Here is a 15,702-nt window from a genome sequence, read left to right on the forward strand (position 1 = left end):
CTGATGTTTAAAAAGGAATTGATGTTTAAAGAGGATTTAACACAACAATGTGTTAAATCTTTTGACTTAACTGCAAAACCACTGATCAGATATTTTGGTCAAATTTCATAGTAGATGTTGCTTTGCAGCAAGACGGTCCTGGGTTTGAACCCATGCCTTATATCTTTCTGCAGGGAGTTTGCATGTTCTCCCCATGCATGCATGGATTATCTTCCTCCTTCAGTTCAAAACAGGACTCTTAGATTGACAGGTCTCTCTAAATTATGTGTGTTTTTTTGTTCAGCATGTTGCCCTGAGATGAACTGATTACCTTTCCAGGGTATACTCCACCTTTCCCCAGACTACTGGAGATAGATACAACCCTCCTTCAACCTGATGGACAAGCAGGTATAGAAAATGGATAGATCCATTGATCTTCAGACATAGTAGAAAAAAAGGAAATTTTAAAATCAAGTCTTGAAAACTGGGACTATTGAAATGGAAAAAAGTCCGGAACTATACAAAATCAGATTATCCCTATTTTGCTTAAATCTAATTTTGTATTATCTGAGGTCTATTTAAAATACTACTTTTTAAGGTAGTAAACATGTATGTGAGTATTTTGACACGTGTCCTTTCCCTGTATCAAGAGATATGACTTTCAAACAGCTTTTTTCTGCAAAAAACGTTTTTACTTCAAAGATAGTTAGTGAGTTTTCAAAAGGTTGAATCCTTTTTACAATTGAGAAAATACAATTTATTCCTTTACCTAGAAAAATATTTTAAACTGATGCAGAGTGTTATTTTCTTATTGTTCTGCCTTTATAGAACTGGTTATTTTGGCATTCCCTTGATTTTTTTCCTTTGTTAATATTAGAATGACAAACCATAGTATAGTGCATAGACCAGAGCCGCTCCCACATAGGCCCCAACAACCTGGGAGAGAAAGTAGGGCACCAGGTAACCCCATTGCAGCCTCCCCAATATACAGAAACACAGAGACACAGCAGGGTTTAGGTGGGCACCTAAGGAGAAAGAAAGAATTATTCTGTGACAAATACTTTTTGGATATTACTAGTTAATGTATTAGCCCCAGACAACATTTAGATAATTATTATAGTTTACCAGGAATGTTTACCTGAAATCCCCTTTGTAAGGAATGTGGCAGACATCACCCCAACAGCCCACGACAAATGGATTGACAAAGTTTGGCCCTTGGTCTCTCTGCTTGTTTTCACCTGTGCTGCTGCAGCTAAACCAAAGAGCTTCATGGCACATGCAAATACACAAACACACATATTCCTCATTAGTCTTATCTAAGAACTATATACACTAGGAAGAGCACATTCATGAGAAGCTAGACAAAAGCCGCTTTTCCATTGCTACTCAAAAGCCACAGCCCCAGCCTAGGTTTTTTTTAAGGTTCGGGTAATACTTTCATACTCATTTACCTGGGTAATTTCACCTTCTTTACTTTGGTCCAACTACAGACAAAGTATTTCTCTACTTTTCCCAGTGGTTGTTGGGGGTGGGGTTCAGTACAGCTGAAGTGTTTTACCAACCAACAGTTGTTTTAACGGATAAAAGTAAGTGTAAACATTTAGTGGATAGGGATAAGGATTAGACTGCCTCTTCAAACGTGAAAGGCTATGACAAATCCATGAACACGTCCAGCTGGGGCCCTTTTGGGTTATTAAATTATCCTGAAAAAGTGATATCTAAGAATTCCAATGATGTCAAACTTGTAGAAATCAAAAAAGAATCTAAAATGATACGACTGTTTAAATGGTGGCACTCAAGAAAGAACATTAAGGAAAAAGCTGACTTTAGACTCTTATTTCAATTCAAAAATATTTGATTAATCTCAATGGAAAATTAAATATTGTAGAAACTCTTATGACGTTTTCACACAGGAGGCGGTGAATGCATTGATTTAAATGAGCCCCCAAGGTAGTTCACCGCCCTGCATTTCAGGTGCACAGTGTTTACACTCTCGACTGCTTCATTAAATAGGAGGAGCTTCAGCGACGTGAAGCTGACTCCCCAATGATGTGAAGAAAAAAAAATAGACTGAAACGTTATTGCTTCTTTAGTGCAGGTTTGTTTACTTAAAATGGTCAGTTGTAAAAATGTATAAAAAATAAAAATAAAGATCATATGTGCTGCTGTTGTTTAAGAGATATTAAATATTGTTTTTTCAGGTCAACCAGAGGTTAACTATCCCCCTTTAAGCTTTTCAGAAAAATTGAATTAAAACTATTTAGCCCACTTTTTCAGTGCTACTTTATCTGTGTTTAGGTAAAAATGACATTTGTGCTGATCTGGTTTTTAAGATAGAATTACTTTCAATCACGGCCGATGGCATCATCATTCCAGCAGATGTTAGTGCTGTGCTCATTTCCTGATATAAAGTTATTCCTGTGCATATATTCAACATAACAGTGGGCATGTTTACTTTATTCAGTGGCTGGAACGATTGTTCAATATTTAGTAAATCATCAGCCTTCCAAACCCGTAGTTTTGGACCCACTGATCTCTATTTATTCAGTAGATTTCTGATTGCTCAAAGAAGAAAAGCCACCATCCGCCATGCTGGTACTCCCCACTCCCACGGAGACGCGCAGTAAAAATGCCTACATTTGTAGAATTTGGCTGCAAAAACAAGCAGTTTGCGAGAGTGGGAAGTGGTTTCACAGGTAATTTCAGTGTCAGTGGATGTGGTAACCCAGGGGTCTTCAACGTTTCCCAGGCCAAGGAACACCAAACTGATGGCAAGATGGAACGAGGGCCCCCTAATTACATATATTGTATGAAGTTGTGTTATATCAAACTGGTATAATAGTCACTCTATTACAGATGGAGCAATGTAACAAAAGTAATTGCATCCTGAGATTATTAAAGTATTTCTGATTCTGATTCTGATTCCTCGTTGATGGGACAGGTGTTGTGAATGAAACTGTGACCACCAACGTGTGAAGTGATGACTGAAAGACATCTTCTTTCTCCGTTTCTCTGTTTACAACAGTGTGTTGAATTCATGTTCATTGATATATATATATATATATATATATATATATAGCATGCATTATCAGACATGTAAGATGTAATTACCATAACAATGTAATAAATACATGTATATTAAATGTACATAATCAATTTAGCACTTTTGGCAGATATATATTATTGTGCTCTATTAACACAATAATTTTGTTGTGATAGATTTGTATAATATCTCATATTACATGATTTATAGTGTACATTGACTTGATAATGACTATGCAATGTGATGTGCCTATTTTCTTATATAGTGGGAAGGCATTAAGCATTCCCAAATATGCCAACTTTCATATTTCTACCAAAAACAATTTCACCATGTTCACAATGTAAAAATATGGTTTGTTTTGAAAGATTTCAGTCTGAGACTTTTTTTTTTCCAAAATCAGCGTTTTCCTATGACCAAACAGCTCAGCTAAACAGCTAGCACAGATTATCTTCATCTCTAATGCTCATATTGAAGGAATGTTTTAGAGATCCAAGAGATTTGAGGGGCCTCAAAACAATAAATTTTCAAAACAAAATCTTTCAAAATTCTCCTTTTTACATCATCATCACCATGTTCTTTTTTGAGGAAACATGAAACTTGGCACTGTTGTTCATCAACAACTGCTGATTCTTGTGATATAAAAATGTTTCTGTATCTTTTACTCTTTTACTACATTTTGCTGATTTTGCTCTTTTCTTTTACAAAGGACTTTGTCTTTTTAAGAACATCTTTAGCTGAACTTCTGTCGACTGCCAGGTAAATAGATGCTTTTGGAATTTTTCTTCTGGTTCTGGTTCATCAAATTTCACAAAATGTTCTACTTTTAAGATGATTGTGTTTCTGCCATTATTCTGCCAAATGATTCTACGCTAAAAAATCTTCAGATGATTCAACTGTTATTTGCAGTTTGAAGTTTCTGATTACTTACTATCACATTTTCACATACTCTTCAGCTTATTTTTTTTCCTTTATTCAGTTTCTTTAGCATTTTTTTTTCTAATTTAATTCAGCAGAAAGAAGCATTCCCACTCGCTTTTTCTTTGAAACAGCTTTTTCTAGTTGCATTTTATTTCCTTATTTTAATCCATCCTAAAATCAGTTGTCTTTATTCATTTTTCTCCATGACAGGTAAAACAGTTACCATGTGTGGAAATTTAGTTAGATTTTTTTTTCAAAATTTTTATTTCTCCTCTTATTTATTGCTACATTTTTCCAGAAATTCAGTATAAAGTTCAGAGGGTATTTTGGAAATAACAAGAAAGAAACAAATACAAATGCTATATCAGTCATTTCCAGTTGGAGGGCATGACAAACAGAATTTTTGCTTTACGGCACACAAATGCCTAGCGTCACCTCTGGTCTTATGTTTATCTGGAAATCCACTACTCGAATAAAGTAGTATGAAGGGAAATTTCAAATAACACATCCTAGATCTGAATTAATGAAATATTCTAACTGAATACTTTGTTCTGTATGAAGTTGAATGTGTTCTAACAATAAAATGTCAATCGGTAATCAATTGTATTACCGATTGGAATCCTGGATTTGAAGTCACACACAAATGAAAGTTGCAAAACACAATACAGGCTGATCCAATTATCCTAACAATGTAATGTCTTCAAAACAGGTGAAAATGAGGCTCAGTATTGTGTGTGGCCTCCACGTGCCTGTATGACCTCCCTACCATGCCTGGGTATGCTCATGATGAGGTGGCAGATTGTCTTCTGAGGATCTCCTCCCAGACCTGGTCTAAAGAATTCACCAACTCCTGGACAGTCTGTGCAATGTGACATTGGTGGATGGGTCGACATATGATGTCCCAGGAGTGCTCAATCGGATTCAGGTCTGGAGAATGGGCAGGCCAGTCCATAGCTTCAGTGCGTTCATCTTACAGGAATTGTTAACACACTCAAGTGACATGATGCCTAGCATTGTCCTTCATTAGAAGGAACCATGGTCCAACCTCAAGCATATGGGCTCAAAAGGCATCTCAACTTGGTACATGATGGCAGTCATGCTACCTCCGGCGAGCCTATGGAGAACTGAGTGGCCCTCCAAAGAAATGCCAGTCCACACCATGACTTACCTACTGCAACACTGGTCATGCTGAAGGATGCTGCAGGAAGCAGAGCGCTCTCCACTGTGTCTCCAGACCCTGTCACATGTGCTCAGTGTAAACCTGCTTTCATCTTTGAAGAGCACAGGGCACCAGTGATGATTTTGCCAATCCTGGTGTTCTCTGGTAAATGCCAAACATCCTGCAGGGTTTTGGGGTGTGAGCACAACCCCAATCAGTGGACGTCAGGCCCTCACACCATCCTCTGGAGTCAGTTTCTAACATTTTCTGCCCTCACATTCACATTTGTGGCCTGTTGGATGTCATTTTGCAAGGCTCTGGCAGTGCTCCTTCTGTTCCTCCTTAGACAAAGGCGAAGGTAGTGGCCAGCTGGTGGGTTGTTGCTCTCCTGCGGCCTCCTCCATGTCACCTGGTGTAATGACCTGTCTTCTGTTAGCACCTCAGTCTCTAGACACTACACTGACAGACACATGCAACCTTCTTGCCACAGCTCGCAGTGATGTTCCATCCTTGATGAACTGTACTACCTCAGCAACCTGTGTGGGTTATAGAGTCTGTCTCATACTACCACGAGTGTGGCACCACCAACATTCAAAAGTGACAAAAACATCAGTCAGAAAGAATGGGTATTGAGCAATGTTAATTTTGGCAGCTTTTTTTTTTAATTTAGTCTTATTCTTAGACACAATGACAAAACTCAATTTTAGTCTTAGTCCAATTTTAGTCATTTTTGTCATTTTAGTTAACACTGTAAATAATAGAATTTCTCCACACAATGCTTTTTTCACACTGTACAGAATAAAAATTATTCACACGCATCTTCTCTTTTTCTCTATTTTATTTATATAACACTGTGCAGAATAGAACTTCACACACTGATTCTCTTTTTCTCTATTTTATTTATATAACACTGTGCAGAATAGAGCTTCTCCACACACTGATTCTCTTTTTACCATATATATCACACTGTACACATTAAACCTTTAGTCGGCTTGTTTCATCATATCCACAAAGTCTTTATCCTCAATGGTCCTTGCAGGCAGGCCAGAACGCCCAGTCCACTTTGCCATTGAGTTTTCCAGGGCTTTCTGCTCTTTGACATCAGGTTTGTAGGGTGGGGGTGCTCCCAACATCTCTGCAACAGACTTCCCTTCCTTCCCCAACCTCTGATTTGGCTGTGGTGTCACTGTGTCAGGAATCTAGTTGGGAGGAAGAAATTTAAATGATTAATATCCAGAGTATCAGTGGAACTTCTTTCTTCTATGACAGAGAGACAGACAGATACAGGCACAGGAAGGTGCACACACACAGCCACATGCATGCGCGCACGTGAACACACATACTGTAAATCCTCTAATATTGGCCTGTATTCCATTAGCAGTCGGGGCTCCAATAATGGCCTGTCTGGCTGTCGGCGGAGGTAAATATTGGCCGGACTCTTATACAGGCCGGGGCTATAATTAGAACCAACAATGTTTCTGGGTAGTCCTGAACAACTTGTGATAGTAACATACAAGTACCACAGGGGGGTAATGTTTGCTAACGAATCCAAGCCATTAGCATGGGAAGTACCGTCCTTAGCGCAGACAATGCCGCAGACAGGAGGTCGGCCTGTTTTGTTTTTGTAACCAAAATTGCGGAAAACAACTCGTGAAGTTTGACCAGCTAGAAGAGCGAGGTGCGCGAGAACGCTGGGACCCTTTTTCCACCTGAATCCCCGCTCTTTTTCGCCGTCATGTCCCTCCATTATCTGACTACTCGCCCCCACTTCCTCATTGCCTCGTCCGCATCTAGACCCACAGTGTATAGCACAGACCACGTTTCAATATTAAGCATAAATCAAGAATGTCTGCGTCAAGCTCACTGCGACACACTGCTACAGGAGTATAACCAGCCACACAATCGTTCTGATCTGATCTGTTGAATAAAGGAACCTAGTATTTTACAGGTTCAAAGAGACACAAAATCTCGTTTTTATTTATTCCACTGGTAGTCTGTTTTGATCAAATAGAAATAGAGGCCTGCCTCTAATTCTGGCCTCCTTCCAATAATGGCCTGGACCAAGATGTACCTGAGTGAAATAAAGGCCCCGTCCTACATTAAAGTATTTATGGTATACATTCACATGCATGCGTCCGCGCACACACACACCCATTCCTACCACTACAGGCCCACCTGTTCCTTACCTTCTACCATACGGCAGCATGTTGGCACCTCAGATTAGCTTGAGATTCGCTGTGCTCTTCCTTGCCATGTTGAAGCCGCAGACTCTTTGGTGGCATCCTTCCTCCGGTGTTTTCCTTTGCGTTGTAAACGAAATGGCTCCAAACAGCCAGGTGTTTTGAGTGCTGCGAGACTGACTGATTGATGCGAGACACTGTGGGACAGGCGCCGTGTAGGGACAAACAACGCAACAACGCGTAATCTTCTATGAAGCTCAAGAAACACTTATAATAACAATTACAAATAAATTATAATCAATTACATTTCTTAATGTCCATTGGTTAATCGATCGTAAATTTCTTCTGTCTTAGTCTCGTGGACGAAAATCATTTTATTTTCGTCATATTTTTATTTTCTGGAAACAATTTTTGTGTGTTAATGTCTTGTCATCATTACGGGAAAAAGGGGCGTTGAATTATTTTTGTCATCGTCATGGTTGACGAAATTAACACTGGTACTGAGAAGTAGTTTGTGGTCCCCACCTGCAGAACCACTCTTTATCAAGTGTGTCTTGCAAATTGCCAACACATTTCAACTGTCTATTTGATTTGCATGACATTATTTGAAATTGACTGTCAATCTGTGTTCCTTCTGTTGTGATTTTGTGTTCAATGTCCATCCGGATTGGATGCCACATTAATGTTGTGGATTTGTATTTTATTCAATTCCCAGCCAGCTGGGAATTTATATTTCTGATACTTTAAGATGTTTATTGCCCTTTCCGGTAGGGGTGGTAAATATCTTATTTAATCAGATATTGTTTCGTCTGTTATATACTTTTTATGATAGACAGCCCTACTAGCTGTGTGTTAGAACAATAAATGAAAGAGTGATTCGAGCACTAATCATGGTCAAACAGTTAATTCTGCACATATATGGAATAAATTCACCACAACTTCTGTTCAAAATATAAGAGTTTATTAACAAAAATCATTCAGCTCCAAGTCAAACATATTTCAGTTTAACACTCTCAACTAAGACTACTGACACTCAACTAAACTTAACTACTATGTAAAAAGAGGAAGGGGAAACATGGGTGAAAACCATATTACAGTTTAAGATGGATTTTGTGTTTGAAACCAAAGTTTATCTGGAAGAATTTGGGATTATGATCAACTGATCAAATAAGCTTTGCACTAATTTTACAGAAATTGGAATGTTTTCAGACCAATTCACAATACAAATCCATGAGGTGAATAAAACATTATTTGGCCAAATAATATTTTATTAAATTATTTGCTTAATCCATAACCAATAACCTTTAGTCAAATGATTCTTTACCCTCTTTGAAATAGCTAGCAGCGAATAGACATCAGGATTCTACTAAATGACTCTTGGTCATACTTGGTAATCGAAATGTAATGAGCATATGAGGAACATATGAACACTAATGTGATATCAGTGTTAAAACCCTTAGTGAAGTAAAGCTTGTCCAGGCTTCAACGACAGCTCAACAGTTCTTTTTACAGAATATTTCTACAAGCTGTAAGCTGTGCAGATGTTGGTCGGGTAGTCAGGGATGCAGAATGTGGAATGCAGGTACTGTCATGGTTTTGGTTCTTTTTAAGTTTTATCTCTGATTTTTCATTTGTCTACCTCCATTTTGTGTTCAATTATTTTTTATTGTATTTGAGTTCTTAGATATCTCTTGTTTGCTCTCTTGTGTATGTCTCCTTTTCCCTAGCTCCCTAGCTTGACAGTACAAACCAGCCAAAAATGGACCCAGCAGACTTGGAGTCTTGGAGTTTTGGTGCTCAGGAGAGACAGCTAAACAAACAGGAGGAGCAGCTGGCATTGCTTCAACTGGAGATGAAACAGCTGGATGCACAGCGGGGCAGGTTCCTGATAACATTTGCAGAAAAACTTGGCTTTTACAGAGCTCCCCTGGTCAGCCTGCTCTTAGCCCCTCTCCACCACCCAACAAGGTCAGTTTTTTCTCTGGTCTCAGTTTTTCCTCTCCAGTCTCAGCCCCCTCTAGTGTCCCCTCTCTTGTCTCAGGCCTCTCTAGTGTCCCCTCTCTAGTCTCAGGCCTCTCTAGTGTCCCCTCTCTAGTATAAGGTCCCTCTGGTGTCCCCTCTCTAGCCCCTTCTGGTGTCCCCTCTCCTGCTCACACTGCTCAGGTGCAAGGTTACCTGTGATAACTGTAATAATTAAGCACTACTTGTTTAATTTCCGGGTACATGGCTTTTGTGATTAAGCAAACTGGTACTTTGGAAAAAAACAAAACAAAAAAAACCCAAAACATTGCAAAACATGGGGTTTATGGAGTTTTTAAAAAATAAACTTTTTTTTCACTTTAGCACAGAAGTGCAAATGTTCAAACTGAACTGCCTTTTTATTCAGTCCTATCTGCATAAGTATTGGCCAACATGCATTTCAAAAGCCTATGCTAAGAAAACAAAGCAGCTAAATAAAATAGTTGCGGGTTTGCACCCTCCCCGATATGCAAATTGGCCAGTTGATATTTCATGTTGAAAACATGATTAAAAACACCAAGATTGAAAACATTTACTGTTTCACAATGTCCAAAAACTGTCATTTATAACACTGAGTTTCGCTTTATATTTTCAACTGACACCTTTTGCAATAAAACAAAAAATCAAACTCTTTTTGCTGTTTTTCTCCATTTGTATTCTGCAGACTCATTCCTATTTTACTCAAGTTTCCAGATTTATTTTGGCCGCCATTCAGCAACCCAGTGATTTCAGTGTTTGGCCCAGATCTTAGTGTCCAACTTTATTGTTTGACCTAATTGATAGGCTTCTAAAAGAACAATCAAAATTTTCCCTAAATATTCCTCTGTGCTGCATAAAAAGCTCTGCTAAAAGAGCTGAAGCTGTTACAGCAGAAAAAGTTGGCCAATGTCATGTCAAAGCCTTTGTTATTATCAAACATTAAAGGTCGTGTAGGTGTTAAGGTTATTCATTCAATACCTTTGGCAATAAAGGTAAACTTATCAAAAACAAGAAGATAAGAATCCTCAGATTACAGACTGAAGATAATATATGCCCTGTTTTGGATCTGATAAACAACAGTTCTGAATCATTCTAAAAAAATTTAAAGCCATAAACACTAGTAATCAACATATCAGTTCTTTAAACATGAAACTGTTAATTTTGGTTAAAATATTCAAACATCTGGAGCACCTATACATATTAAAACCTTGCAAATATTCAGAATTTACAGCACTTTTAAAGGCATACAACCAATCAGAATGTTGTATGAGAGAAGTATTTACGAGTAATGTTCCCAGCATTTGGACATTTATACAAAAATATGCGAAAGACATGCATATGATCAGTATTTGCTGAGAATTAACTGTCATGGAAATAGAATGGCCGGATTATTTTTACATGACTAAATATTTTGATATTAATTAGACACTTGTCTATGCTTTTGTAATGTGTAGATGGAGTAATAAGTTATATCAATGGTTACTCAAAGTTAATTTAAATATTTTCAAAACTTTCCCCCTTTCAGTTTAAATAAAAACTGTATGCCTTTGTATGACTTGTGGAAGTTAAAATGGTGGGAAAAAAAACAAACAAGTCAAACTATAAATCCTTTCAAGTTGCAACAAAACTCAGCTGCAAGTATGCTGTTAAGCAACATGTTACATCAGTTTTAAACTTTTAAAATAGACAAAGTTAAAATCATCTTAGTCTAACCTCTTTTTCAGATTTGCTTTTGTCTCACACCTAATTCATTGCATCAAGTGTTTTCTATTACATTATTAAATTATTAAGAATTCTAACAGGTTTATTTATAGATAAATATAATTTATTTATAAAGAAGATTTACCAAGATTTTTTCTCTCTGGCTTGAAGCTCTGTTATGCACCTTGTGCTATACTCATCTATCTAAAAGGTTTTCTAAAATAAATGCTGATTGACTGATCAGGCCACTGCAGCTCCGGTATAATTTTGGCCGATTTTCGACCAGTCCGTAATTTACTTTACTGACTCTTTTCTTGTCAAAGAATAGATGTTTGATTATATTACCACTCTAAAAGGTAATACAGGCTCTACATGTCACGAAATAATAAAAATGTATAAATCAGTTCAACTTACAATCAAGACAAACGTTCCCAAGAACTCAGCCATACATTGTCGAATCAGGGCATTCTTCACTCTCAGCAAACGTGGATTCAGCATGGTTGCATTTAAGACAAACTCTTCACCATTTAGTCTAGCTAGGTTTGTTTGAAATTTTTAGTTGCTCCTCTTCACCTGATTGTCTAACAATATGCCCTCTGTATCCTAAGTATCTTCAGGTTAACTGTGCAGCTCTGCAGAATTAGATACAAGGGTGCTATATTTATGAAGTCATACCACCTGACGATTAGCTGCTGCTGCTGATAACAGGACTTTCTACATCTGTAAGGGTTTCTTTTACAAAGAGAGGCCATAAAAAACAGATAATAAGACAACAGTAAAAGAATTAAACATTCACACGAACTTTGTTTAAAACCTAACAGCAGTTTTCTTAAGGTATGCAGAATCAGTAGTTCTCTGCACCAATCTGAACAAATGTGAGGGTTTTTTTAAGCTAGAGATGCAACATGCATGTAATGCATAAATATACTGATGGACTATATAGAATTATGTGCACTGAGCAAATTACATAATTTCAGAGATTTGCAATGCATCATGACTACGCCGGTTATATCACGTGGTAAAATTTTATTCTTTGAAAGCAATTAACTTGGTATGATAAATGTTAATGGAAACTAAATATAAGGCAACCTATAGAAAAATACCTGGGGAGGAGTGCCTCCTGGATTTGGTGTAAATTAATTCATTTGTCTTTGGAAACACTTAGGTTTTTATTAGTCTTGTCTGCAAAGTCTGCAATGTTCTAAACGTTGCACACTGTTTAGCATGTATAGCTTAGCATGTGCAAATGTAATCCTTTTTTTCTGTCTTTAGAAATGCATTTTTTTATTAAATTTTTTGTTGTGAGGTTGCATAGCACAGTCTCCTTTCATTACCAAGGATAGTGTGCTGCTGTCATCTTCCTATGAAAATCTTTTAAGTGAGATGACTGCAATGGCAACTCTAATTTCATACTGCACTTCTTACAAAACCAAGGCTTTATTAACTTTAAAATATGCATGGAAGCATTGCCCTATTTGAAGGTTCAGTAAACCCTAAGCTTACTTGCATAAGAACGGCTTTCTTCTCCATGTGTGCTTCAATCACCCTCCATCAGACACTGTTGTTTCAGCAATATGTGTCATGATGTTGGCGCTGATAGCTGGCTTAATTGCACATTTCATTCACCTGTATAACTCTGCCCGGTTTCTCATTAATGTTCATCTGATCCACCTGTGCCTGCCTATATTTAAGCTGCTTGGTCCCAGCCATCAGTGCCAAATTATTCTTGAGCCCTTTGGTGAGAGTTTTTCTTGGGTAAGTTATTGTGTTCTGATTGTCTGATCCTGACATCCCTGTTCTGATCTATTTGCCTGACTTGTCTTTGAACATCTGCTAGATCCTTCTGTGGTTTAAACCTGGATCTGCCTCTTGACTTCACCCTGTGGAATATCCTGTCTGATTATGGTACTCCTGTGTCTGATTATGGTGGTCTCTAATCTGTGTTCTTCTCTTTAAGAGGTACCTTCATTATACGACCTAGCTGCTGCTACCGCAGATCCGCAGCCCGTAGCTTAAATAAACGCTTTTCAAGTTATCCCACTGTCTGTGTTGCATGCTTACTGGGTCCTTCTGTTCTGACTAATTGCAGTGTGTTTGATGCCTACAGTCATTGATATTCATCCAACTGTATGAGTACAAACAATCAGGACCTCTTGCATCTGATATTCTTATTATGCAAGGCAATGATCTCTTCTACTTATCCAAATCTATAAGAAGCAATAATATGTTCTCATCCTTTATTTGCGGTAATCTGTCTCAAACAGACCGGATACACCTAATGAAGCATTTAATTGTTTGTATGAGGTATGACTGAAACCACATCCTGAGAAGCAGATGTTTCCCTTACTGTGTGAAGAAGTCCTTAAAAGCCTTTCATTAATGATATAATGATTACATCTGTTATGAATTTGAGACATAATTATAAGTATAAACTAAACAAAATCCACCTGAAACACCAAGAAAGTAATTTCCATCATTTACCTATTATCTATCTCCAGTGTTATCTCTCTTTGTGACATCTAGCTGCAATTTGATACTGCACTATCATCACAACAACCATCATTGTCATCATTACTGTCTGCTGAACCTGGGACTGTTATACAATCAAAATTATTCAATTGGTTTTTTAAGCTCTTATTGCACTTTTTATTTCCATCAGCATGGAAACTGAATGATAGTGAGCAACAGATAAGATATACAAAGGCTCCATGACAACAGAATTTAGTATTGTGTTGGCATCAAATCTGCACAAATGTCTGCACAAATCTATTCATTTCGAATTTCAGAAAATTCATTTTGCAGCTGCTTTAAATAATGCATATCAGTAGCTGATGGGGATAAAGGCACTTTGCTCATCTTTCTAGTAAGAGCCTCTGTAATCAGCCCTTGTCATCAGGTAGATTTTTGCCCACTTCCTAGTAAACAGTTTCATAGGATGTTCAAGGCTGACTTCACAAAATTTATACAGACCCCATATCATTCAGTTTGTTTGAAGTAGTAATATTTAAATTTTCCTAATAAAAATAAAAATTGGTTTTAATTTCTTTATATTTAGGATCAAACAAAAGGTTCCTAAAGGTTAAAGTGACAGCAGTGCAAAGACAGGTTTTTGAAAATGTTCAGTTACACATGCTGTAAGTGTCCCTGGCTCCTATTTACCCCAAACAGAACCTTTATTCTGCTATTATGCAGAAAGTAAACTGATTTGTATATCCTTTTGGTTCCTAACGTATATCATAGAGGGGAAATGCATTGCCTTAATGTACTTGAAATTAGATCTTTTTTTTTTGATGCGTTGAGTTTTAATACTCTTATGTAAACAACATACACTGGTCTTTAGAGCCATGCCAGGAATACTGGTGTTAACTTTGCTCGTCATAGGTTAATCAATGGATAGATTGAAAATATTATAATGAACTCAGGTGCACCATCTACATACAGCAGATTATGAAGATCAAAGCACATTGATTTCAGTATACAGATTGAAAAGTTCAACTTATTTAATTTTTATATCCATTCTATACATGAAGGGGTTTTTAATCTGTTTCCTCTTATTTTATTTTTATCTTTTATTTTATTTTTTTATTACTATGACTTAACGGGAATGAAAATCCCAAATGACATTTCTCATAAAACAGAATTTATAACAAAGCTGATTCCATTAAAAAAAAAAGAAAAAAGAAATTATAAAAAAGAAATTGCAACTTTCTGAAAAGCATGTTTATGTAAAGTAAAATCGAAGTGCCGAATACTGTGTTTTGGCTCCTTTTGCAAGACTTACGCATCATTGTACCGTGGTTTGATGTGGATCAGTCTGTGATTCTGCTGAAACCAGGGTTTCTTTAATAGGAGGCTACAACTTGTCTCCATTGCTTTCTCTCATCTTTCTACAGGCAAGACCTCATAGATCACCTGCAGGGATAATGCCTGGGCGGTTTGCTAGCAAATCAAGTATAATGATATCCTGATTAAGCAGGTACTGGAACTTTTGAAGCTACTGGAAATTATTCAAAGCAACAAGGTGCAAAGTCCAGCATGAAAAGAAAAGCATCTTCTCCACATACCCTGTCAAGGTAGGTAATTCCTGATCCGTGGCTGTACTCACTTTAGACTGCTGTTAAAACTTTAAACTGGAGCACACGAAGATATTTGCATTATTGAATATGCTTCATGGCTTCAGAAGATTTCTTTCACCTATCTTTGCTCATTTCACTGGTTCTCTTTGTTTTACTTAATATTTAAGCCCTTGCTTGGTTCTTGTTTTATTCATTATTGTTCATTCCATTTACTTCTTGTATCTGTGCCTGTTTTCTGTTCTGTAAGTTTGCCCTTATATTCATTAAATGCTTCATTTCACTTTTTTGCTTCTATGGGTACGCCTATACCTGCCTCCATAACCTCAGTCCAATAATGAGACTTGATAGTAATGCTCGCTGTTTTGTATTTACATACTTAGTATATTTTATTTGGCTTTATATTTTGCTGTTTATAATATCTTTTTTATGTTAATTTCATTATTATTCTTTTCCATTGGTGACTGTTTAACAAACTCCTATTAAAGGATGCAGCATCCTGCGGCTTAACACGGCCACTGTGAGATACTGTTGTCTTGGCTTCATTACAAGAGCCAGTCCATGTAATTACACAATATCATCAGAAGGATTCCATCATCCTTTGAAATTATTTCAATTATGGTTTTTCAATTACGTTCATGGATGGATTTT

General features: G+C 37.2%; 1 protein-coding gene across 1 annotated transcript in view; it reads right to left on the reverse strand.

Annotated features, from left to right (window-relative positions):
• LOC107088400 (aquaporin-10-like) overlaps window positions 1-11,476 on the reverse strand; it is a 16,612-nt gene extending 5,136 nt beyond the window's left edge. Inside the window, exons 1-3 of the mRNA XM_015380543.1 lie at window positions 11,393-11,476; window positions 1,118-1,244; window positions 867-1,004 (exon numbers count right to left, since the gene is read on the reverse strand). Coding sequence (XP_015236029.1) covers window positions 867-1,004; window positions 1,118-1,244; window positions 11,393-11,476 — 349 coding nt within the window. The remainder of the gene's footprint in view (window positions 1-866; window positions 1,005-1,117; window positions 1,245-11,392) is intronic.
• Window positions 11,477-15,702: the final 4,226 nt, after the last annotated feature.

This window comes from Cyprinodon variegatus, unplaced genomic scaffold (genome assembly GCF_000732505.1).
Source record: "Cyprinodon variegatus isolate N-32 unplaced genomic scaffold, C_variegatus-1.0 Scaffold217, whole genome shotgun sequence".
Classification (NCBI taxonomy): domain Eukaryota; kingdom Metazoa; phylum Chordata; class Actinopteri; order Cyprinodontiformes; family Cyprinodontidae; genus Cyprinodon; species Cyprinodon variegatus.